At 37.0% G+C, this 20656-nt stretch overlaps 1 protein-coding gene across 1 annotated transcript in view; it reads right to left on the bottom strand.

The window, feature by feature from the left end:
- LOC121411608 (tudor domain-containing protein 3-like) overlaps positions 1-20656 on the bottom strand; it is a 38803-nt gene that overhangs the window by 16088 nt on the left and 2059 nt on the right. Inside the window, exon 2 of the mRNA XM_041604414.1 lies at positions 188-272. Coding sequence (XP_041460348.1) covers positions 188-272 — 85 coding nt within the window. The remainder of the gene's footprint in view (positions 1-187; positions 273-20656) is intronic.

A 20656-nucleotide genomic window follows, 5' to 3' on the forward strand; every position in this document is an offset into this window, starting at 1 on the left:
CGTTTTTTTAGGGTTAATAATGCACACTTTTGACTTGCATGCTAGTCCATGGGAACACTCCTGGACACAATTTAACAATTTGAAGTACATGCATTTAAACTTGTTTTTTGACAATAAAAATCAGGAGTTACATTAAGATATAGAGGATAGTTTTTTTTTTTTGGGTTCTGGTAAAGGCTGTACTTACATCCAGAGCTCTCTTTGTAAGAGCATCCACTGACATAGCAGGCACTCCATCCTTGCATCGCTCAATCCCATCTTTAGAAAGATGCCTAAAAACAAGAGGAAAGACTTGTAAGAGCATAAAGTAAAAATAGGATGATTAGTAATATGTTGAGTCCTTGATATGGGTAATTTATTCAACAAAAATAACATGAAAACGTTGTCCAAACTATGTAGGCCTAACTAGAAAAAAAATTACAGTGAGAATGAGACCCCAAGAACATTGTAATTGATGGTTATTTCTGATAGGAAAACCTTTGCAACATTAAAAAGGTGGTACGCAGACTCTAGGGAGAGTAACATTGTGAGAGCAAATAGATTTTTTTTTCTTCTCTCCTATCAACTCTAGGCTATGCCTATGCAAAAGAGTGCCATGATCCAGTGCTGGATCAGAATATAGATATCCTAGACTAGAGAATGTAAGTAGCCAGGTCAAGAGCCTGGTTTAGATTCACACCCAAAGGGTAGGCCTACATTATGGGTAATTTTGAAAGTTGAGACCATGCAGGATTTTGATTGTCTGGCCGAGTATCGGCCCACTAATATGGTGCAACTACTTCCCACAACTATAGCCGAGATGATGGCATGGTGTGAACATTGGTGACTTTTTCATGTGGGTCCTAAAAAAATTGTTGTAGTCACTTTGGGAAAAAATATCTTCAAGCGCAAAGCAGCGGCACAAATCACGATATATAGCGACTGGTAAATACGTAAGGATGACGATGTCATCCAAGATGGAAACTTACATTGACCAACGAAAGGATCGAAGATGACTATGTTTTGATCATCATTTGAAAGGAATTAGCGGTAACTGCCGTCTAAGGTACGATATTTCTGAATTTTGTATATTTTTCTTAAATTTGATGCAATATCTTTTTTATAATGTGACATTTTATGTACAAAAAACGATAGGAAATTCAGGTTTCCGCCAAATGTTAGATCTAACGTTACTGCTAACGTTGACTGTATGTACGAGCCAACAACTCTTCAGTCTATGTATTGGTGAGTGAACATTGCAATTAAAAATAGACAAATATATTTAACAAACATTGGTGCAAATATCATTTGTGATAATTGTGAAAATAAATTTAAGAACAAAAAATATTGCAGAACACAACGAACAATTGTGTACAACGGATAGCGGAGCGTGAACGTAGCGGTCGTGTACATTTTTGCTTATTACATGACGTCATCCAGCCCCTGCCGAGAACCAATTTATGAATGAAAATATAGTAAGCATGCGCAGTGCAAGCCTTTTATTTCCCCACACAGAATTCCACCAAAACAAGTGTGCAATTCTCTATCACCTCGTACCAAAATCGACCTAGAATTTCACTTTCCCGTATTTTATATGAATTATGAAAGGTATTCTCGGAGGATCTATTTTCTCACCGATACTGCACAGGTAAGCAAATTTCGATTACTTCTTGCTTTTCTGTCAAAATCTTACGAATTAGCGTCTATATGCCATCGTGTTCGTTGGAATTTGTAGGGTTTATCGCAACGTGCACAAAGTCAATTGGCTTCCGGTTTCGGAGCGTCGCGTGAATATGCATGAAATTGCAGTTTCGATAATTTTCGATCGATACCGGAGCGATCCGATCACGAACCAAAACTATTTACGGCTTACACAACGTGACTGGATATCGTTATCGCTATCGATACTTACCTTACCTTACCTTACCGCAAATACTGGAAGAATGCTGAATTAGCAGTCGAGCTTCCAGATCTATCTTCTAATTTAGTCATCTTCCATCATGCTTCAATAAATTAAGGAGGCAGTGGGGCAAGTTGGTGAAAATTGACTTTTCGTATCTAATTAAGAGTAGTGGGAATCATAATGCTTATCTTGCCAGTATCGGTCTAGCCTGATTTTGAAGGTGTCTACTGTGGGAGCTTCAACTACCTCAGCTGGGAGATAGTTCCAATCATTTACTCGGTGACTAAAAGCATGCTTTCTCACATTTGTTCTGCATCTTGGCTTTACAAGTTTGTATCTATGACCTCTTGTAGTACTGTCAGCTAGTTGAAAAAAGTGGTCTGGGTTAAGCCTGTCGACTTCATGAGTGATCTTATACACTTGAATCATGTCTCCTCTCTTTCTTCTGTACTCCAAGGATGGTAATTTCAGGTGTTTAAGCCTTTCCTTGTATGGAAGATGTTTGATCCTGGAGATTACTTTTGTTGCTCTCTTCTGAACTCTCTCGACAGCCTTAGCATCAGCAATGTACTGTGGTGACCAGATGACATTTCCATATTCCAGGAGTGGCCTCACTAACCCTTTAAATAGTTTGGGGATAGTGGTCGAATCAAGACACTGGAAAGTACGTCTTATGCTGATCAGTACCCTGTTTGCCTTATTAACAGCATTTGACACTTGCTTGTGGAATTTTAGATCGTCGTCAATGATGATCCCTAAATCCTTTTCTTCTCTAACTGCATTCAGTGCTGTACTCCCGATGTTGTAGTGCTCTCTTTGGTCACCTGATCCAAGATGCAAAACACTGCACTTGTCAGTGTTGAATTGAAGTTGCCACTTTGAGGACCAGTCCATCAGTGAGTGCAAACTTGCTTGGAACAGTTCACATTGATTTGGAGAGGAGACAGACGAAAAGGCCTTAGTGTCATCTGCATAGATCCTTACAGTGGATTCCATAACATCAGGAAGATCATTGATGTACAACACAAACAATGTCGGGCCGAGCACGCTACCCTGGGGCACCCCACTCTTTACCGTGCACCACTGAGATCTGGCATTGTTTACTATTACCCTCTGGGTTCGGCCACTGAGAAAATCAGCAATCCGCACGCAGTCCGAAGGAATTATTTTTGGGACCACGTGGTCATGATGTGATCTGCGCGATTGACCAATCAGCGGTCTTCGAATCGCTGTGCGGAGACGATCTATCCGTTGTACACAGTCTATGGACAATTGTTCGTTGTGCAGAAATGCTAGGCTTAACAATAACATGCCGAATCTTGGGCATGTTACTCTACTTATCAGAAACATTATAAGTCATTACATTGTCAACTGATTTTGTGAATAAGTCACAGTACAATCACTGACACTGCACTGCCATTTTTTAGTTCGTCAGCGCTGGCGACTTCTTTCCACTCCCATTCAGACTGGTCATATGTAGCTATGTGCGAGTACGGGGCATCGCGAGCGCTGGTTTTGGTGGCACAGTTTTCGCGCAGGTTTTGCTGCGAGTGGCATCGCCTCTGTCTGGGTGGCTCATTGAAAATGGGGTTTAATGCGCATGTGCACATAGTAGGTGCAATCTCGTGCCTTTTAACAGACAGCTGAAGATGTGCTCTTTCTGTACATATAAGTTTCAATGTGGATACTCGCCTGTAAAGTGTGGATATCGGAGCTTGAAAGTTCATCAAATTTTTGGACGCGTAAATGTTCGAAATTTTTTTATGGTAAGTAAAACAAGAATCCGATTAGGTATACAATTTGACTGGAAATATATTTGAATTATCAAAAAATCCAAACTTACGCGATTCTGACGTTGCGCAGTCCAGATATAAGAGATGCCAGCTACCCTTGTCACAGCCGGTCTCTCGGCAGTCGAGCTGCCCGATGCGCCTGCGGTTGGCAGGGCGATGCTACCCTTGTCACAGCCGGTCTCTCGGCAGTCGAGCTGCCCGATGCGCCTGCGGTTGGCAGGGTGATGGGAGCGGTCGATAGTGAGTCGTTCATGCAGGATTGAACTAGATCGTAAATTGCTTACTTGATGATTATGTCGTGCCTTTTTTGGGAAATCTCTGTCATTATACCGTAGATAATTATTCTGATATTGATTTTAATACATACATTTGTCACAGAAAGATTTTATCATCCCAAGGTTATGTGACTCAAGTCAAGAGTCTAGGTGGTTGATTATCGTTTCATTTGGAAACTGGATTTGCTTTTGACAGTGGAATATCAATGTTGACTTTTCTAAAATTAAATTCATGGGTGGAAATCCCAGGGGGACACGTCCCCCTACCCAAAATAATAGGGGGACATGTAATAATACATTTTTTTTTCTTTCTTTTTTGGTCAAACTTTTTGGGGTTAAAATGACCTTACAACAGTTTGGGGATAAACTTTTTTTTAACTTGTCAGAGTTGCCAGCATCCATAGGCGGCGAAAGCTGGGGGAAGTGTACCCCCCGCCCTTAATTTGAGGTGGGGGACGGATCCCCCCACCTCAACTTTTTTTTTTTTGATAACCTTTTTTTTGCTTGTCAAATTTAGTTTTCTGCGTCCCCCTATAATTTTTGGTTGATAACCTTTGGTGTATTTTTTTGATTATCAAAATAATTTGGTGGTCCCCCCTAAAATTGTTGGCTTTCGCCGCCGATGCCAGCGTCCCCCTACCTTTGGGGCCAATTTCCGCCCATGATTAAAATGCAAAAAATTTGTTGTTTAATTTTTCACTCTCAGAGGAAATATTTCACTTCCACATGGCTCTATTGTCTATTTTTTTTTCTATGTTATTCATTTTTTTTTTATTTTATTATAATTATTATTTTTTTTTCAAGAAGGGTGCAGGGGGGGGGGTTGTGTTCATAAGTTGAAATGGGGATGGGATTTGTATAAGTTTTTGTGTCACTTTTGTTCTCTTGTTTTGAGTGTTGGAGCTTTGATGCCTGTTTTTGTTGCTGTTCAGAGCTTTATTTATGTGCAGTGATTTCACACTAGAATATGAACTTATTTTTCATTAAAAAAGGAGTGCTCGAACATGGCCTTTGTTGTAATCATACATATCTAAGAAATGCATATATTAAAGCTTAATTTTTATGTTTCCTTCTTGATACTTGAATTACATGCAATGCTACATCTTTACACCCTCAGACTCTGCTGCTCATCCTTCCTAAAAAAATTGTAATCGAATGCCCATGGTCTCCAAAATGAAAGCTACATTATCCATCTATAAACAAATTGTTGAAACAATAAAATACATAAAGAATTGGTGAAACAATCAAATACATCAGAAAAGCACACTTGTATTTTTATACCATACAAAGTACATGTACAAAAGGAATGATATTTTTCATTTGTAAAAAAAGACCCCATACATACATGTACACAATACTAAAGTTGAAAAAGAGCTAATTGTAATTTATATCAGAAAAACAAAGAAATACATTAGAAATTACAAAAACAATACTTTAAACAAATTCATTTAGGAAATTATCTACATGATGCTGTTTTGATGCCAACTAAATTATATACAAATTATCTCTCATTATCACCTTCATTTGGCAAAAAAAAGAGGCGAGTAATTGTAATTTGCATAATTAGAATTAATTAAAAGAAATTATTTTACACATAATAAGAAGAAAAATTACCAAGTGAAATGATTACACATCAATTGAGTTTTCTTTCACCTTTCCATTGATACCTAAATTACTTCAAAGGGCTCAAAAACAAAGTTAGAGCCCGTTGAAGACTTGGGTTCAAAATGGTCACAAAATGGTCACAAAAATCGGTTATGCACTCCATTGACTTTACATTAAGACAATGACCACAAATTTGGATAAATATGCGCGACTTAAACTGGAATAACTTTATAATTTCTTGATGAAAATTTGAGTTCTTGGTATCATTTGAAAGGTCTTTTTAAGGGCTTTCAAATGATACCAAATTCATTGAGATTTGAGGATTTTCATTTTTTTTGTCACATACCTATCATATGGTCTAACATTAGGTAGGGGCCACTCACACATTGTACGAGGTTAGTACGGTATGTACTAACCTCGTACAATAGACTGTGTTTGACCCTGGATTTCGAAGTAGTCGGCAAACATCGCTTCATTGCTGAAGTAATATTTGCCGAAGCTCCTTCTCGCTACGCACCGGGGCTCTTGCCGGTGAGTAGCAAGAGTTTTTTGAATATAAAATAATAATAAAATAATAATCCGATAAAAAAAAGCACATTTTGCTTACCTCGGCCTCGAAAGTGACTTCGCTTGTCTCTTCCACGGAAATACAAGGAAGCCCGTTGGTGGCGCTAATAATTTCACAACCTTGATTCAGCTCCTCGGTAATTTTATAACTGTATCTAAATTCTTTGAATGCGCAATCCTCATGATTAATTTACTAATTATGGGCACCAATTAATGAAATGCCTTCAAAAAACATAATTAATGATTATTATTGGTGATGATAACACTCATTTGCATTAATTTAAAAAGATGACTGATAAAAAAAAAATGAAAATAATATACGTGCCTGGAAAGAAACCAGCAGTACAAGCTTTGACGAACGTCAATAATACGTATACGGTGTACCAAAGTCTATACAATGAAAAGATTGGACACTTCACGGACTTTGCGTAATGCCTTGCGTCGATATGCGTGTAAAATAGTGTAGGTGCCTATTCTTTCCCTTGTCGTGTCTTTGATATGAATATAAATCGCGCGCCCTCTTCAGGAGAAAATTGATATCAACGCTGACTGATTTCTATCTCCGTAAAATCTTCACTAAAGATCAAGAAAATATACATATTTTTAGAAAGAAACTTCAAGGAGAAGTCACGGAAGGATCTAAATGATTCGGTAAGTGTCATAGCAGGATGTGGAATGTTTATTTAAACAAAATATTTTATGTGGGCAAAAGCCCACTGTATTTTCGAAGTGTAGTGGTAGGCTTCATCATTGAAATTTTCAAATAAGAATTTTTAATAAATTATCATTCAGAATATGTTCAAACACACCTAATTTACATAAAAACAACATTTTTATAACCACAGGATGCTAGTTATGGATAAAAATAAATTTTAAACCTGCCTACCTTGACTGGAGGTTTGCAATTCTCGGAGTGGCAGAAATTTATGAACCTACGCGAACTCAATAACATTACGTCATCTCTAGTGCGCTCGAGTACGGGCGCACCAGAGTGGCTATGACTCATACCTCCCTAGCCTCAAATAAGACGTCGCCGCAGACTTTTTTTTTGGCAGCGCTAGCGCGCAGTGCTTCTCCGCCGCGGGGTGCTTCTCCGCCGCGACGCGGGGTGCTTCTCCGCCGCGAGGTGCTTCTCTGTAGCGCGCAGTGCTTCTCCGCCGCGGGGTGCTTCTCTGTTTGGTATTGGTCAAAGGAGCAAATTTGTAAGGTATCAATCCGATCGGGAGCTTCCGTTCGAAATAATCTCCATTTCGAACGGAAGCTCCCGATCGGACAGATATCTTACACCAGCGAGCTTAGTTATAGCAGACGGCTGCTTTCCTTTGCTCGACAATCTGCACGGCCGTACGGGCAGCAGTGCATACGCTATACCCAACGGCGATTTGGATACGATAGATGTGACGTCACAAAAAAATATTTAAAACTTCAGAAATTATTTTTGGATTGATTTTTGTCAAACTTTTACTAATATGTTTCATTCACGTGATTCCTCTTTATTTCATGCAAATCTAGCTCCATGCCAACTTCAATTGAAATGTCATTGAAAATATAACAAGAGTAAAGCATGTGGGTTACAATCATTCAAGACCAAGACAAGTCAGCAAACAAGCAAGCAAAAAAATATATTATAAGATAGAATAAATAGAAGAAAAAAAATCCCGTCTTTTCATCTTGAAATTTTCTGTAAAAAATAAATGTTTGTTTCCAATTTTCAAACTTGTCTTTTCTATGAGGAATTTTGAATAGCTTCATATCACATGCTTCACTTTTAAGCAGGGGCGGAAATCATGGGGGGGGGGTGAGCTTGGGGGATTTATCCCAGAATTTCAGTTGGAAAGGTTTATTTTTTAATTCATTTTTATACCATAAATTCAGTAGTATTTTTTTTTGGGGGGGTTGCAAATTTGGACAAAGTGGACCCTTTTCAGGGATCAATGATTTTCAGGGGGGGGGGTGCTATCGAAACGACAATGAAGCCCATTTTCTGACAAGCCCCCCCAAAAAAGGTTCATTTTAAAAGAACCCCCCCCCCCCTTTTTAGTGGATCCCTTCCAGCAAATGACCCCCCCCATTTTTTTTTTTTTTGGGGGGGGGAGGATTGCAAATTTGGACAAAGTGGACCCTTTTCAGGGATCAATGATTTTCAGGGGGGGGGGGGTGCTATCGAAACGACAATGAAGCCCATTTTCTGACAAGCCCCCCCCCCAAAAGGTTCATTTTAAAAGAACCCCCCCCCCTTTTAGTGGATCCCTTCTAGCAAATGACACCCCCCCCCCCTGTTACTTTCTTGAAATGTGTTTTATATTTACATCATTACAAAACTTTAATTTTTGTTGTTTTTTTTACTTTTCCTTACATTTTTTGACTATTTTTTTTAATTATCCAATTTCTTCTCCTTTTTGCTCGCAGGTATTAAAAGAACTATTCTAGTGACCCATTCGTCATGGAATCCACATTACATGGACTCCAAAGTCAGTTCCCTCTTCGTCCAAGACTTACCTTTTTGTCCAAGACTTCCTATTAAGGATGCTCTTCACTCTTCTGAGACTGGATGAAGCTTCAGTCTATGCATCTTACATACAGAACTTTTAGGCTAATGAAAGCCCCCCCCCCCAAATATATATATATTTATGAAAAGAAAAGATCTTGAAAAAAAGTGGTGATGCATTTCAATTAACCAACAGTTTTATTGAAATACTGAATTTTCGGTATTTATGTATATATCCTGAATCCATGGCTGACTAATCATCACATTAATATAATGTACTGATGTTGTTTTTTTACACTATTCGCATTTCTTTATTTCATTTCTTTTGGGGAGGGGGGAGGGTAAAGGGTTTTTTTTATCAATTTTCAATGTTAATTATTGTGTAAGAGAAGCAGTACAATATTATTCAGACTTTTTTTTTATTAGATCAATTATATCCATTATTTGCTATGTATACAGATATTACTCTGTTTTGATTGATTACTGCTTCTGTACTGGTATATAGTAATTCTGGTTTGCTTTTTTTCCTTTCTCTCTTTCTTTTTCCCTTCGAATTATTTCTAACTAGTTTTGTTACATAGGGGATATTTGCTTCTTGATTAATTTTGTTTTATTCTATTGTTAATTTCATTTGAGAAATATTCTTCTTTGGATATGAATCAATAAATTGTTTGAATTTGAAATTGAATTTACTGATTTTTTTTCTGGATCTGAGAGCAAAATTACTTTCAGTTTCTCTGAAACTAGTGTATACACAAATAGTGGCATAGCCAGAATTTTATTTTGGTAGGGCAGTCTATGCAAAGAACCCCTTTTCTTCTCATTTCCATCCTTTAACTTCCATTTTTTTCTCTTTTATTTTTCTTTCTCTCTTTTCTTAAAGGATTTTTTTTTTTGGGGGGGTGTGACTGCCCCCTGGCTATGGCAGTGCATGCAGTGTAATTGCACCAGAGCATTCAAATTATTCGGATTACACTGAGTTTGAGCAATACATGTATAACTTACAGTGAAAAATTGTTAAAAAGTTCTTAGGACCATCAAATTATGGCAGGAATATAGTTATAACAGGATTCTTCTGAAGGGTGGGAAGTTAATGCAAAATTAAATGTTAACCCACAGAGGTATAACGTGTCTCATTTAAGAGACGCTTTTGCAGTTTCTCTTCTTTCTGACCAGTAGCAAGTACACATGTATGATCAGAAAGAGAAAAATGTATTGAAAAATTTGATACCACTCTGAATACCTTATGTCATGCCATTTATAAGTTCATAAGTAAAAGACATTTTACTTCTGCTAATCATGCTCTCTAAATTGGCAATGCCACGAAAACAACAAAATCGCTTTTTAGCAATGCAAATTGGCAAATTTCAGCAAAAATCTTTTATTATCATTATTTTAACTCATGTTATATTTATTTTTTAAAAGTATGAAAATTGATAGAAAATTACTTGTTGCCAATTTGAGGAATACAATGAAATAAAATTTAACCTTTAGAAAGCTGTGTACCTCTATGGGTTAATCAAGAATATTCATTATACCTGCAAGGTGTTTCAATAAGATTTTAGCTATGACTGAAGTTCAACTATTGACCCTAACATGCACATGTTGCACATTTAATTTAGCACGCAATCCAATTAATGTATATGCAATAGCCCACATATTATCTGACCAATGCAAAGATACTTTCCATTAATCTGCATACCATGGGTTTCAAGCTTGATTTTCTAAGCAAACTGTCAAGCTTAAATGTTAGTGAAACACCTCTTTGATCTTATACTGAGTTTTCATTTCCACTATACAATACTATCAATGTCTCACTTCCTTCTATCCATAAATTTTGACCCTACCACTTGATGTCATAAAAGAATGTAAGAAACTTCTTATAGGTAAGTTTGCGTATACCTTGGCTTGAAGTTCTCAACTTTGAAGTGAATGGGAGCATCGTGGTCTAGTGGTTGTGACTCATGCCTTGCAATCGGTGGGTTGTGGGTTTGAATCCCAATCCTGGAGCCAATTTCCTTCAGCAAGAAGACAAGCTTAGCCGGGGTAATATATACAAGCGTCTTGATCACCTCATAAGGTGGATATGTGCGCATTATAAATACTATACATCCATTATTGTTGTTGTTATACTGTAGAAGTTACATGGAGATAAAGCAAATGTCTCCCAGATGAACATCTGTCAGAAATTCTGACACCGTCATAAAAAAGACCTCACTGCTGCCATCATATATTACTTCGTATTCCTCCTTCCATGCCGTAACTCTGCCATTATACCACACCTCTTTCCCCTCCTCCTCCCACTTGTGGGCAAACATCCTGTTAATGACTTGGGTGGGATCTCTCAAATTCTTTAGAAAGTCATCATCCTCAAGCTGTGGACCACTGAAAAGAATATTCTTCAATTCCTCCAAGGAACTTTTCGATAGCGAGTGCTTCCCCATGTCCTGGCACAAAATTTTTTTCCTGAAATTAATTTGATTCCTTAGGATGCCCATGGCTCTGGTTTTAGACATGTTTTCAAGTAATTCACATTGATTTTGGTCTTCATATAGTCCATGTTGCAGTACATTTTCAATGAGTTCCTCTATCTTGTTCCGTTCCTTCTCTGCTTTTTCCGACAGCTTGCGTTGTTTATCCCTTACCCGCTGTTGAACTTTCTCCTTGTACCTCTGCTTTTTCACCTTTTCCTTTTTCCTCTCAGTTACCCCTGCTTTAATTGCCGAGCCAATCAATCTCTTCCTCCTTTCTTCACTTTGGCTCTTCAACCACGTGGCTGTGTCGTTACACTTGAACATGACTTTTGATTCTAATTTACCTACAGAAATATTTCTAGCATGATGCAGGTGTGAATCAACACGCGCAAAGTTCCGCTCCCCACTAATGTTTGTGCTTGAGCATGATGCAGCCTGCTCCCTGACTTCCACCGATGGTTCCCAGAAGACGCCACCAGGTAACTGTGACTGGAGCTGCCGTTTTGTCACCTCTAGGGCTGCCATCAGCATTCCTCTCATTGGTTCTTCCATTTGATCTTCATATGGAGGAGACACTAATGATTGGAAGATATCATCCCTCATTGGGTCACTGCTGAAGATGGTGTGCTGGTCTCTGAGCAGGGAGGATGGATTGCCTGCCCACCTCTCCAATACCTGGACTGCAGAGTGGTAGTTGGCATTCATTTCCAAGATATTTTGCTCCTGTGATGCAGCTTCCATCCACGGGTGGGTGACCAAATGCCCCATCAGTCCAAGGCATCTAAGATGGCAGATGTTCTTATCATTCCATGCATTCACAAATGCACGATGGAGATCATTTGATGGTTTGGTCACTGTTCTGAAATATTCTACTATAGATGGCCCGATGTGGTAGAGCAGCCCAGCTGAAGAAAACAAAATGTCAAATCTGTTTCCAACCCATCTTGGTAATACCTTTTGATGACCTCTCCCCTTTAAAAATGACCTGAGGTCTGTGCTGTCGCCACAGCTTTCACTGTTGAAAAGCTTGCTGCCAACCCGAATGAATGCTTGGACATTACATTCCCCACCTTTGTTAAATGGCATTTTACGGGTCCTATCATGCACATCATCCATTTTTTTTAGAGCTTTGTTGACCTCCTTGGCAATAGTATCGAGAGGGTGCATTGCGCATCGAAATTTATTTAGGTGGATGTTTTTCTCCTTTTCAATTTTTCTGTCTACTGAATCATTGGTGATGCACCTATCTGTCATTGTGTTGGTTGTCTTGTTACATAAGATGTCTGGGGAGATGGCATCGCACGCTTCTTCAATCGTTTGAACATATTCATCTGCCCCTCCTCCAACCTGTTGAGAAACGCCCACCAGAAAAGTTTTTTCTTTTGAAGCAACTTCTACCTCGGTCAGATGACCTACCCGGCCCTTTGTTGTACCATCATATTTTATTGTCAAATTGTTTTGATCTTTGAGTGATTCCCGTACTTGAGATTTTGAGAGAACTTTCATTTCCGATGCCATTCTATGTTGAGTGGATGAAGAAGGAAGGCACCCTATTTGTCTACCATTGATTGTTTCACTGACAATCCTGATGGCCTCACTGGTCCGATGCTCTGGAACACCGATGTCCTGTCATGGAGTGATAAACAAAACTAATTTTCCAAACAATTCATTTTTTTTCACAATTATAACTTTCACTTAGAAGTTCAATTATAGAAATTAGTATATATTAAAAGAAAGCAAAGAAAGGATAAAAGAAAACAAAAATTGTAATAATGAAAAGAAAAAAAACACAAATGAACACAAAAAAGGAGTATGTACACAGTGGAAATTTCTGAACTGATAAATAGAAAATTAAAGTAATCTCCAAGTAAAGGATATTGGCGGTTTCTAAAAGTGCATTTAAAATTATGCACACTACTAAATAAAAAAAATTGCATTTCATAATTTTGATAATGAAAATGGATGAATTTCAGACACTGGATAGCTAAGAGGAGGCTGGATGAGCCAACTTCATGTGAGCAGTTTTGGATAACCTTCAAGAAAATTTTGAATTCCTTCATCTGCAAGAAAAATAATAATTTTAGAAAATTTGGTACAAAAAAATCTTACTGTTCCATGAGCATACTCAGCAGAAGGTGGGGTGGCTGTCATTGCAAGAGAGGCACAATACTATTTAATGGGTCCCATTTAAGAATAATTACTGTACAAGTAATTCCTTTGTTTTTGGTTATGGTGAATACCTTACAATGGCAATGCACTACCTCTCCCCCTGCCCCTTTCATTAATACATGTGTGTTCAGGAAGTGAAAAAACAAACAACCCCCCAAAAAAAATAATAACTATAAAAACAAATGAATGAATGAATAAATAAATTTTAAGAAAAAGACATCTGCACATTTGTAATGGTTAATCAAAGCAATTACATTACCAATTTCACTTCATAAATGTGAAAATTATAACCTTTCAATTTCGGTTTTCAAAGACGCATGAACTTCAGTTTTAAATTAATCAAACTTGTAAGTTAGGGTGAATTAGGCATGCAATATAACTGGCAGACAGAAGGACCGAATTTATTTGCCATTTCAAAATGAAGGATCAATCCATTATCTACAGTATAATTTTGATTATAAGGGGGGGGGTTCAGTGGTCAAGAGAAGGATATTCATTTATAAATAAGAGAAAATGCATGGACAGTGTTTTAATCTACATATTTCAATATGATGTTGCATTCTTGAATGAGAGCAGTTTCAGTGGAATTTAAATCCAATGGCAATTAATTGTGCATCAAATTTGAATATGCATTTTCCTTTCCACAATGAATTCCTGGCATACATGTATCTGAATTTAAATAGAAGGAAAAAAAATCATGTGTCTGCTAATCATATATATAGACAGATCGTTTTTAATTCCCAAAAGCTCTATACCTCTTTGGGGGTTCACTTCTCATATATCAATGCATCAATGATGCAAAAAAACACGAACCTGTAGATAAAATGATGCTTCGCGTACGCTAGTGTTGAATTGTTTTCCTTCTTTCGTCGGAATTGGGACAGTAAGCCTTTTAATTTCATCTTGAAGGGTTTCAATCTTTTCAAGAAGCTGTAGCACATCAGAATCCTGTTGCGGAGGCAAAGCAGAGTTGCGGGTCCCTGTATGAAACGTGGAGAACAATTTCCTCTGGAGGCGGATGTTCTTTTGCCTGTACCTTTCTGCTTTCCTCTCAGCATTTTTTTTCCCTGTTTCTATCTTTTTGGCTTTTGAAGATAATAATTTAAACTGCTCTTTATAATGCTGCAGACTCTTCTTGGCTCTTTGAAATTTTCTCGGCAAGTCTTTTCTCCCTCCCTTTCTGAGCTCAGATGCTAGTTCTCTTACTCTGCCTCTTGCTTTTGCTAGTTTTTTCTGAAGCTCTTTGGTTGCTATATTATGGTTCTTTGTCATCTGCTCAAGCTTGTTTTGATACTCCAACTTATTTGAGTCAGAAATCTCCAATAGTTGCTGACAATTTGAACATGAATCTGTTGAGGGCTTTCGAGATGGATGGGTAGATGAAGGGGTAGGATATGGTTCTTCCATGAAGGCAGCAATTTTTTCTTTGGTTCCTGGCCTGTTCAAATTCTTTTTCATCGAAGCTAGCTTGTCGCTGAGTCGCTCTATTTGCCGAACAACAGTGCGTTCATTGACATCCCAGATTTTGGCAACTTCTTGCAGAATTTCTTTCTCTGAATGATATATCAACATTTCCCCTTTGGTAATACTTTTTCCTTCTCTGATAGTGGACAGTAATTTCCCTGGGTCTGGTGCGTTTCCTTCCATTGCCATTTTCCTGTTAAATAAAATTCATTCTACTTTCTCACAAACTTGTGTAAATTAAGCACTTGTTAATGAAAAATTGAAAATAATGAACGATAAACTTCAGCAAGAAAAAAATATATAAATGAAAATTAAAAAAAAAATAGAAGAGAAAGGATAAAAAATCCACATAGAGTATTGTACACAAAAACAAAACAAATCAAAATACACACAAAGACAAGAACAGAAGTCACAAACATGAAACAGTCAAACCATGAGCATAAATCTTTCGTTTCTTTCTTGGGTATTTTATTTTTACTGCTGGATAATGGGCCTGGTCAAGATCAGGAGCACAGACAACCAGGACACAACCACAAAGGCAGCTGAGGTGTTCTGACAGCTTCGACAGCCAGTTTGCTCTGGTGATCTCTGTGGACTACAGAGTATCACCTAAGCATTTCTGGCTGACATGTCAGCTGGTAGTTTAGATCTCAGTTGTGCATCCATTTCTTCGAGTAGTCTTCAAAAACACCTTTGAAATTCCTGGGAAAAAAATGAAACAAAGAAAAATGGTGCAATTTTTTTGTTCAAAACTTTTTACTGTAAATTCATTATAGAAAAAAAATCACTTCAAAGAGTTTTTAACGTTTGAACAATGTGCTCAAATTGGAGATAAATTATTTTTAGCATACAGTAATTTTCAAGAATGGACCATAATAGATTGCAGTTGTAACTCTTCTGAAAGCAGTGAGGATGGAATTGTAATTTGACTTTGTAGAATACAGTGCAGTCGTACGCCTCGGTATCAAGATAACCTACAATTACATTTGTGAGGATTTATATTCATCTCTCAATCTCATGTATTTGAAAATTAAACTACAACAAAGTCATAGTATAAATCATATTCAAAGGAAACTATATAATTGAAATTGGACACAACAGAATGGTAAAATAGATATAAGACATTCAATAAATGAAAATGCATAATGCAGAAAATATCATGTTAAAAAAACAATAAACACTAGATTCTGTCTTAATTACAAATTAATAATTATTGATTGATTGATAAACATGTACGTAAATGTAACCTTGACTATGCAAATTACAATTGCCAAAGAAAGGGATTGACTTAGGATAGAACTCTATTTTGATTCCCAGAGAATTTAAAAAGCAAAAACAAGAAAAAAAATCTTTCCAACACTCAACCTGGCCTGGGAGACGTCCTCAATAACCTTGCGGGATAATTATGAAACAAAAATATGGAAAAAGGAACTTGGCCTTTTGTACACAACGCTCTCTCCCCAGTCGATGTTAACACATCAAGAAATACTTAAATTAATTTTCTAAATGTCATGGCAATTGAGTGTCCAGATTATACCACAAATATCCAGAAAAAGGGGTCCGGGAAATTGAGGATAGACTTTATATAAATTACAGAGATCTGCTTTTGTATCAAATTTAAAAAAAAAGACAAAAGACAACTACGCAAACCTCTATTGTTACAAACAAAAAGAGCAAGAGGAGTAAGCAGGGGGTGGGGTTGGGCCATTTTATTTTTCATAAATTATTTTTAGCTGATTCAAAATTCAAATTTAATAAAGCCTAAAAAATGTTCAGCTCAAATGACCTTTAAGTACAAACACCGATATTAATAATAAAAAAGAGCCAAGAGCTAGATTTGGTAGATTATAATTTATATGCATGATAAAATTTAAACTGGTCTGGAAACAAGATGGGTGAAGTAGCACCACAGGACCCCCCCCCCCCCCCCCCCCCCCGCCTTCAAAACAGAGTTCTTAAAATTATGTTGATCTGACAAAATTCAACAAATCAACAAGTCTTATTTATTTTTTTAGAATATTGCATGATAATGCCATAATTATGATAAAAAAGGGGCTACCTTTATTTATTTATGATTTGACATATAAAATAAAACATTCATGATGAGACTAATAGTTGGTACCCGCGTACCGTGCATTGTCAATTGGAGTCGTTTACTACACAAAAATCCATAGCGAGCAACACGGCAGCCAACGCGAAATTCGCTCGCGGGCTCCGACGGGGCGCGAAATTTTCATAATCTCGTCGATGCAAGCCCCTTTTCATGCAGAACGAGCACTCAGTGAGCATTGGTGAGTACGATTGATTTTGGTTTCAAAATATCAAAAAACATTTCTGAATTCTTTCTAATACAGTCTTTCAATTGCCAAATGTTGCCAGATATGGATAAGTGTACAAATTACACAAACTTAGCGAGAAAAGTGAAGAAATTTTGACTTACCTTGTCGGGATGGGTCGCTCGCGAGGGGTTAGAACAATGTAAATACGGAAAACTGCATATCGTACGAAAGAGAAAATAGTTTAGGTTAATGATATGCGGAGATCTTGGAAAATGACCCAATCACTTTTAAATGAGAATGGTATCAATCCACACATGTCGAAACACCGATAGCAGAGAAGCACTGCGGCTGCAGCAAAAACCTCCGCACGCTCTACGTACAAAATATAGTACGAGCGCGAGAGCGCCATCTTGTGGTGAATGACGATGCCTACTAGTGGTGTGTCGCGTGCGTATGACTGATAATCCTTCACTCGCGAGACGATATGAACCCATGGGTGGGTAGGGGCCTACATGAATGCACTCCTAGTACCAATGAGGTCCAAACATTACATGTATGGACCTCATAGGCGACATCAGTGCTAAAATTGGGTTAGAGATTTATGTGGATCTAAATTTATTGTAATTTCAACAAAAGTACTAGCTAAATTTGAGGCTTTTGTTGAAATTTTGCTTTAATGATACATTAATGCTTCAATAAGTAACAAAAAATTGAAAGAAATGAAGGGGAACTTACATTTTGACGACTTTTTCCTGATTTTCTTGGCAGTTGTCCTTCACTTCTGACTCTCGATCGGACCTGATATGCAGATCACGTATACGCGTTCTCGTCAGGTGATCGGTCGGTTATTCTTTTCGCCAGATGTTGATAATTATATATTTCATAACGCAGCGTTCATCGCAAATTTAGCTGAAAGAGATTGAAGTTGAACAGCGCAAGCTTTAATTTATTCAGAAATAACGTTTGATTGCACAAGTTTCGCCTCGGACATTTAGGATCATTTGGTCCCATATTGGCGTAACTACGGGGGGGGGGGGGTGTCCCTACCACCGTCCACACCGGGCGTCCACAAGCCAGCAATTATCTTTTTTCTCTCTTTTTTTAACCAAAATGCTTCCCCCCAGAAAAAAAGAACCAGGGTTAAAGAGAAAGACAATTATGATAGAGGAACACAAAATACTTTATTTTTTCAGCTTTTAATGCATCGACTTATAATCAAATATTAAATGGGGCTTAGAACATTTTTTTAAAAAGTCAATTAATAAAAATATTCCGCTCTTCAGGATTTGAGCTTTCATGAAATATCCGATCTTTTTCATGATTACCGAAAATACTTCAAATGTCAAAAAAAAAATTATCGGTGTAGTAGCTGATACCTTGCGCCCGCCTTAATTATTTTAATGTTGAGATACTTTGCTTTAATTTAATGAATTCCTAAAAGCATTAATTCTCAGATCATTTGTCGCAATCGAATGATTCGATTGGTAAGCTAGTTGTATAATTATTATGATTCATGAATTGTTTAAAATGTGTCTCTCTATCAGTTTTGAATATTTAAAAAAATGTCAGCTCGTGCTTTTTGCTCGCAATATTTTGATTAGTAAGAAATTCTTGTGTATGCGAGTTTGATACATAAATAACTAGAGAGAGAGGGGGGGTGTCCCTCAGCTACTTGTCCTTGCTTATTCCAATTTTTTTTATTATGCTCGTGTTGTGAGTATTTCAAAGTCTTTTCTTTTTCTCACCCTTTTTATTGTCTCGGAGCTTCCCTCTATTTCTTTGCTACGATGTATAGCCCATCTTACTTGTTTCATTTTTTTATGTTCTCATTTCATTGAAAACATAATTATTAAACTGACGTAGAAGACTTTACAACAAAATTTTGATATTGTTTTTTCTTGTTTGTTTGGCTTTCTTTTTTCTTCTCCTCAGTCCTTTTTCTAATTAGTTTCCCTTTCCTTATTTTATATTATTTCATTTCATGAGGCATCCGCCAACTTATATACAACAACAAACGTTAGAGGCGGATATCGGGGGCGTGGTGGTGTGCCCTCTAAAAAGAGGAAAATAGGAAGGAAAAAAAGCAGGATTTATCTTGGTGAAGATGATAGTGGTGGTGATGGTGGCGGTGATGATGATGATGATGATGATAATAATGATGGTGGTAGTGGTGATAAAGATGAGAATGAAGTTGGTGACGATGATATGATGATGATGTAATTTTGTCTTTAAAAAAATAATAGTGCAAAGGCGAAATCATTTAAAGTTTATTATGAAAATAGCAGAAAAAAATAATTTGAAAAATTGTACGTATGCGTATGGAAAATCTATCCCCCACCAAAAAAGAAAAAAAGTGAGATTTTGTTTTGTTATTTGTGACGGCGTAGGCCTATGCGAACAGCTGTGTGATATAATTATGGTAAAAAAAGTAAATGAAATGCCAAGAAATACATGATAATGACTTTTATTGTACATTCAGTATATCAGTAGATAAATTCATACTCGTTCCAAAAAAAGAAGAAAGTGGGTATATTATGGACCATTAAAAATGGGCAGTTGCTCTATATATTATATTACATAGAATATATAGAGCAATATATATTATATTACATAGAATATATAGAGCAACTGCTCGTGTGTAGCGGTAAGTTATTCACCTGATCTACATAATTCATGCGGCGCACGGCGCGTGCGCAATGTTTAATAATTATTGTTGTGAATACAATGAATGTCATCAAAAACATAATAACACAGATCAAATAGTGCCAGCTCGACGCGCAAAATGAGAAAAAAAGTATATATTTTCTGCCCTGATAATTTGATAACCCTAACCTAACCCAATTTCTAAGTATTTTTATCATAAACAGGATAACTATATACAATGATTGAAATTAACTTTATATTCTTTTGCGAACAAAATGAATATGAAAGACAGCTTTTTGATAAAGAACACAGTTTTAGAGCGTTAGAGCGCGATTTATACCTACAACCGCTAACATAGGCGGATCCAGGGGGGCCGAGGGGCCCGGGCCCCCCTATTGGCGGAGCAAAAAAAGAAAAAAAAGAAAGGAAAAAAGAAAAGGAAGGGAAAAGAGAGGAAAAAAGAAGAAAGGCAAACATAAGAGGAGGAACATGATTAAATGAAATAACATTAGGGGAAGACTCTGAAAATAATTTTTTTTTAAATCTATTTGTTAGGATAAAAAATTTTCGCTCGCGCTTCGCGCCTTATTGTCTTTTAGGGTATTTGCATATCTTGCTCAATATGGAGCTTGAAAAATCAAACTTTGAAGTCATTATACAAAACATATTTCAGCTGGGAAATTGAACTTTCATTATTTTGTTTCATTTACAAATTGATTTTTAAAAAGTGCTCTGTAAAAATGTCTGTGATATCATCTGAACATTATCATTTTCTGCTTGCGCTGCGCGCTCGCAAAATTTGAATTTTCAGGTACGTATTATTTTCCTGTATTCCATAAAGTTCTCAAAAAGTTCCCTATTCAGGTCAGATTGTTAAAACGTATCAGCTAGCGCCGCACGCTATAGCATTTGGATTAGTCGGTTATGTATATCCCAATATTAATTCTAAATCAAACTAATTTGATGACAGTTTATCAAAAACTTCGACTCGCGATTTCTGCTCGCATTGATAGATAT

Source organism: Lytechinus variegatus, chromosome 1 (genome assembly GCF_018143015.1).
Source record: "Lytechinus variegatus isolate NC3 chromosome 1, Lvar_3.0, whole genome shotgun sequence".
NCBI lineage: Eukaryota > Metazoa > Echinodermata > Echinoidea > Temnopleuroida > Toxopneustidae > Lytechinus > Lytechinus variegatus.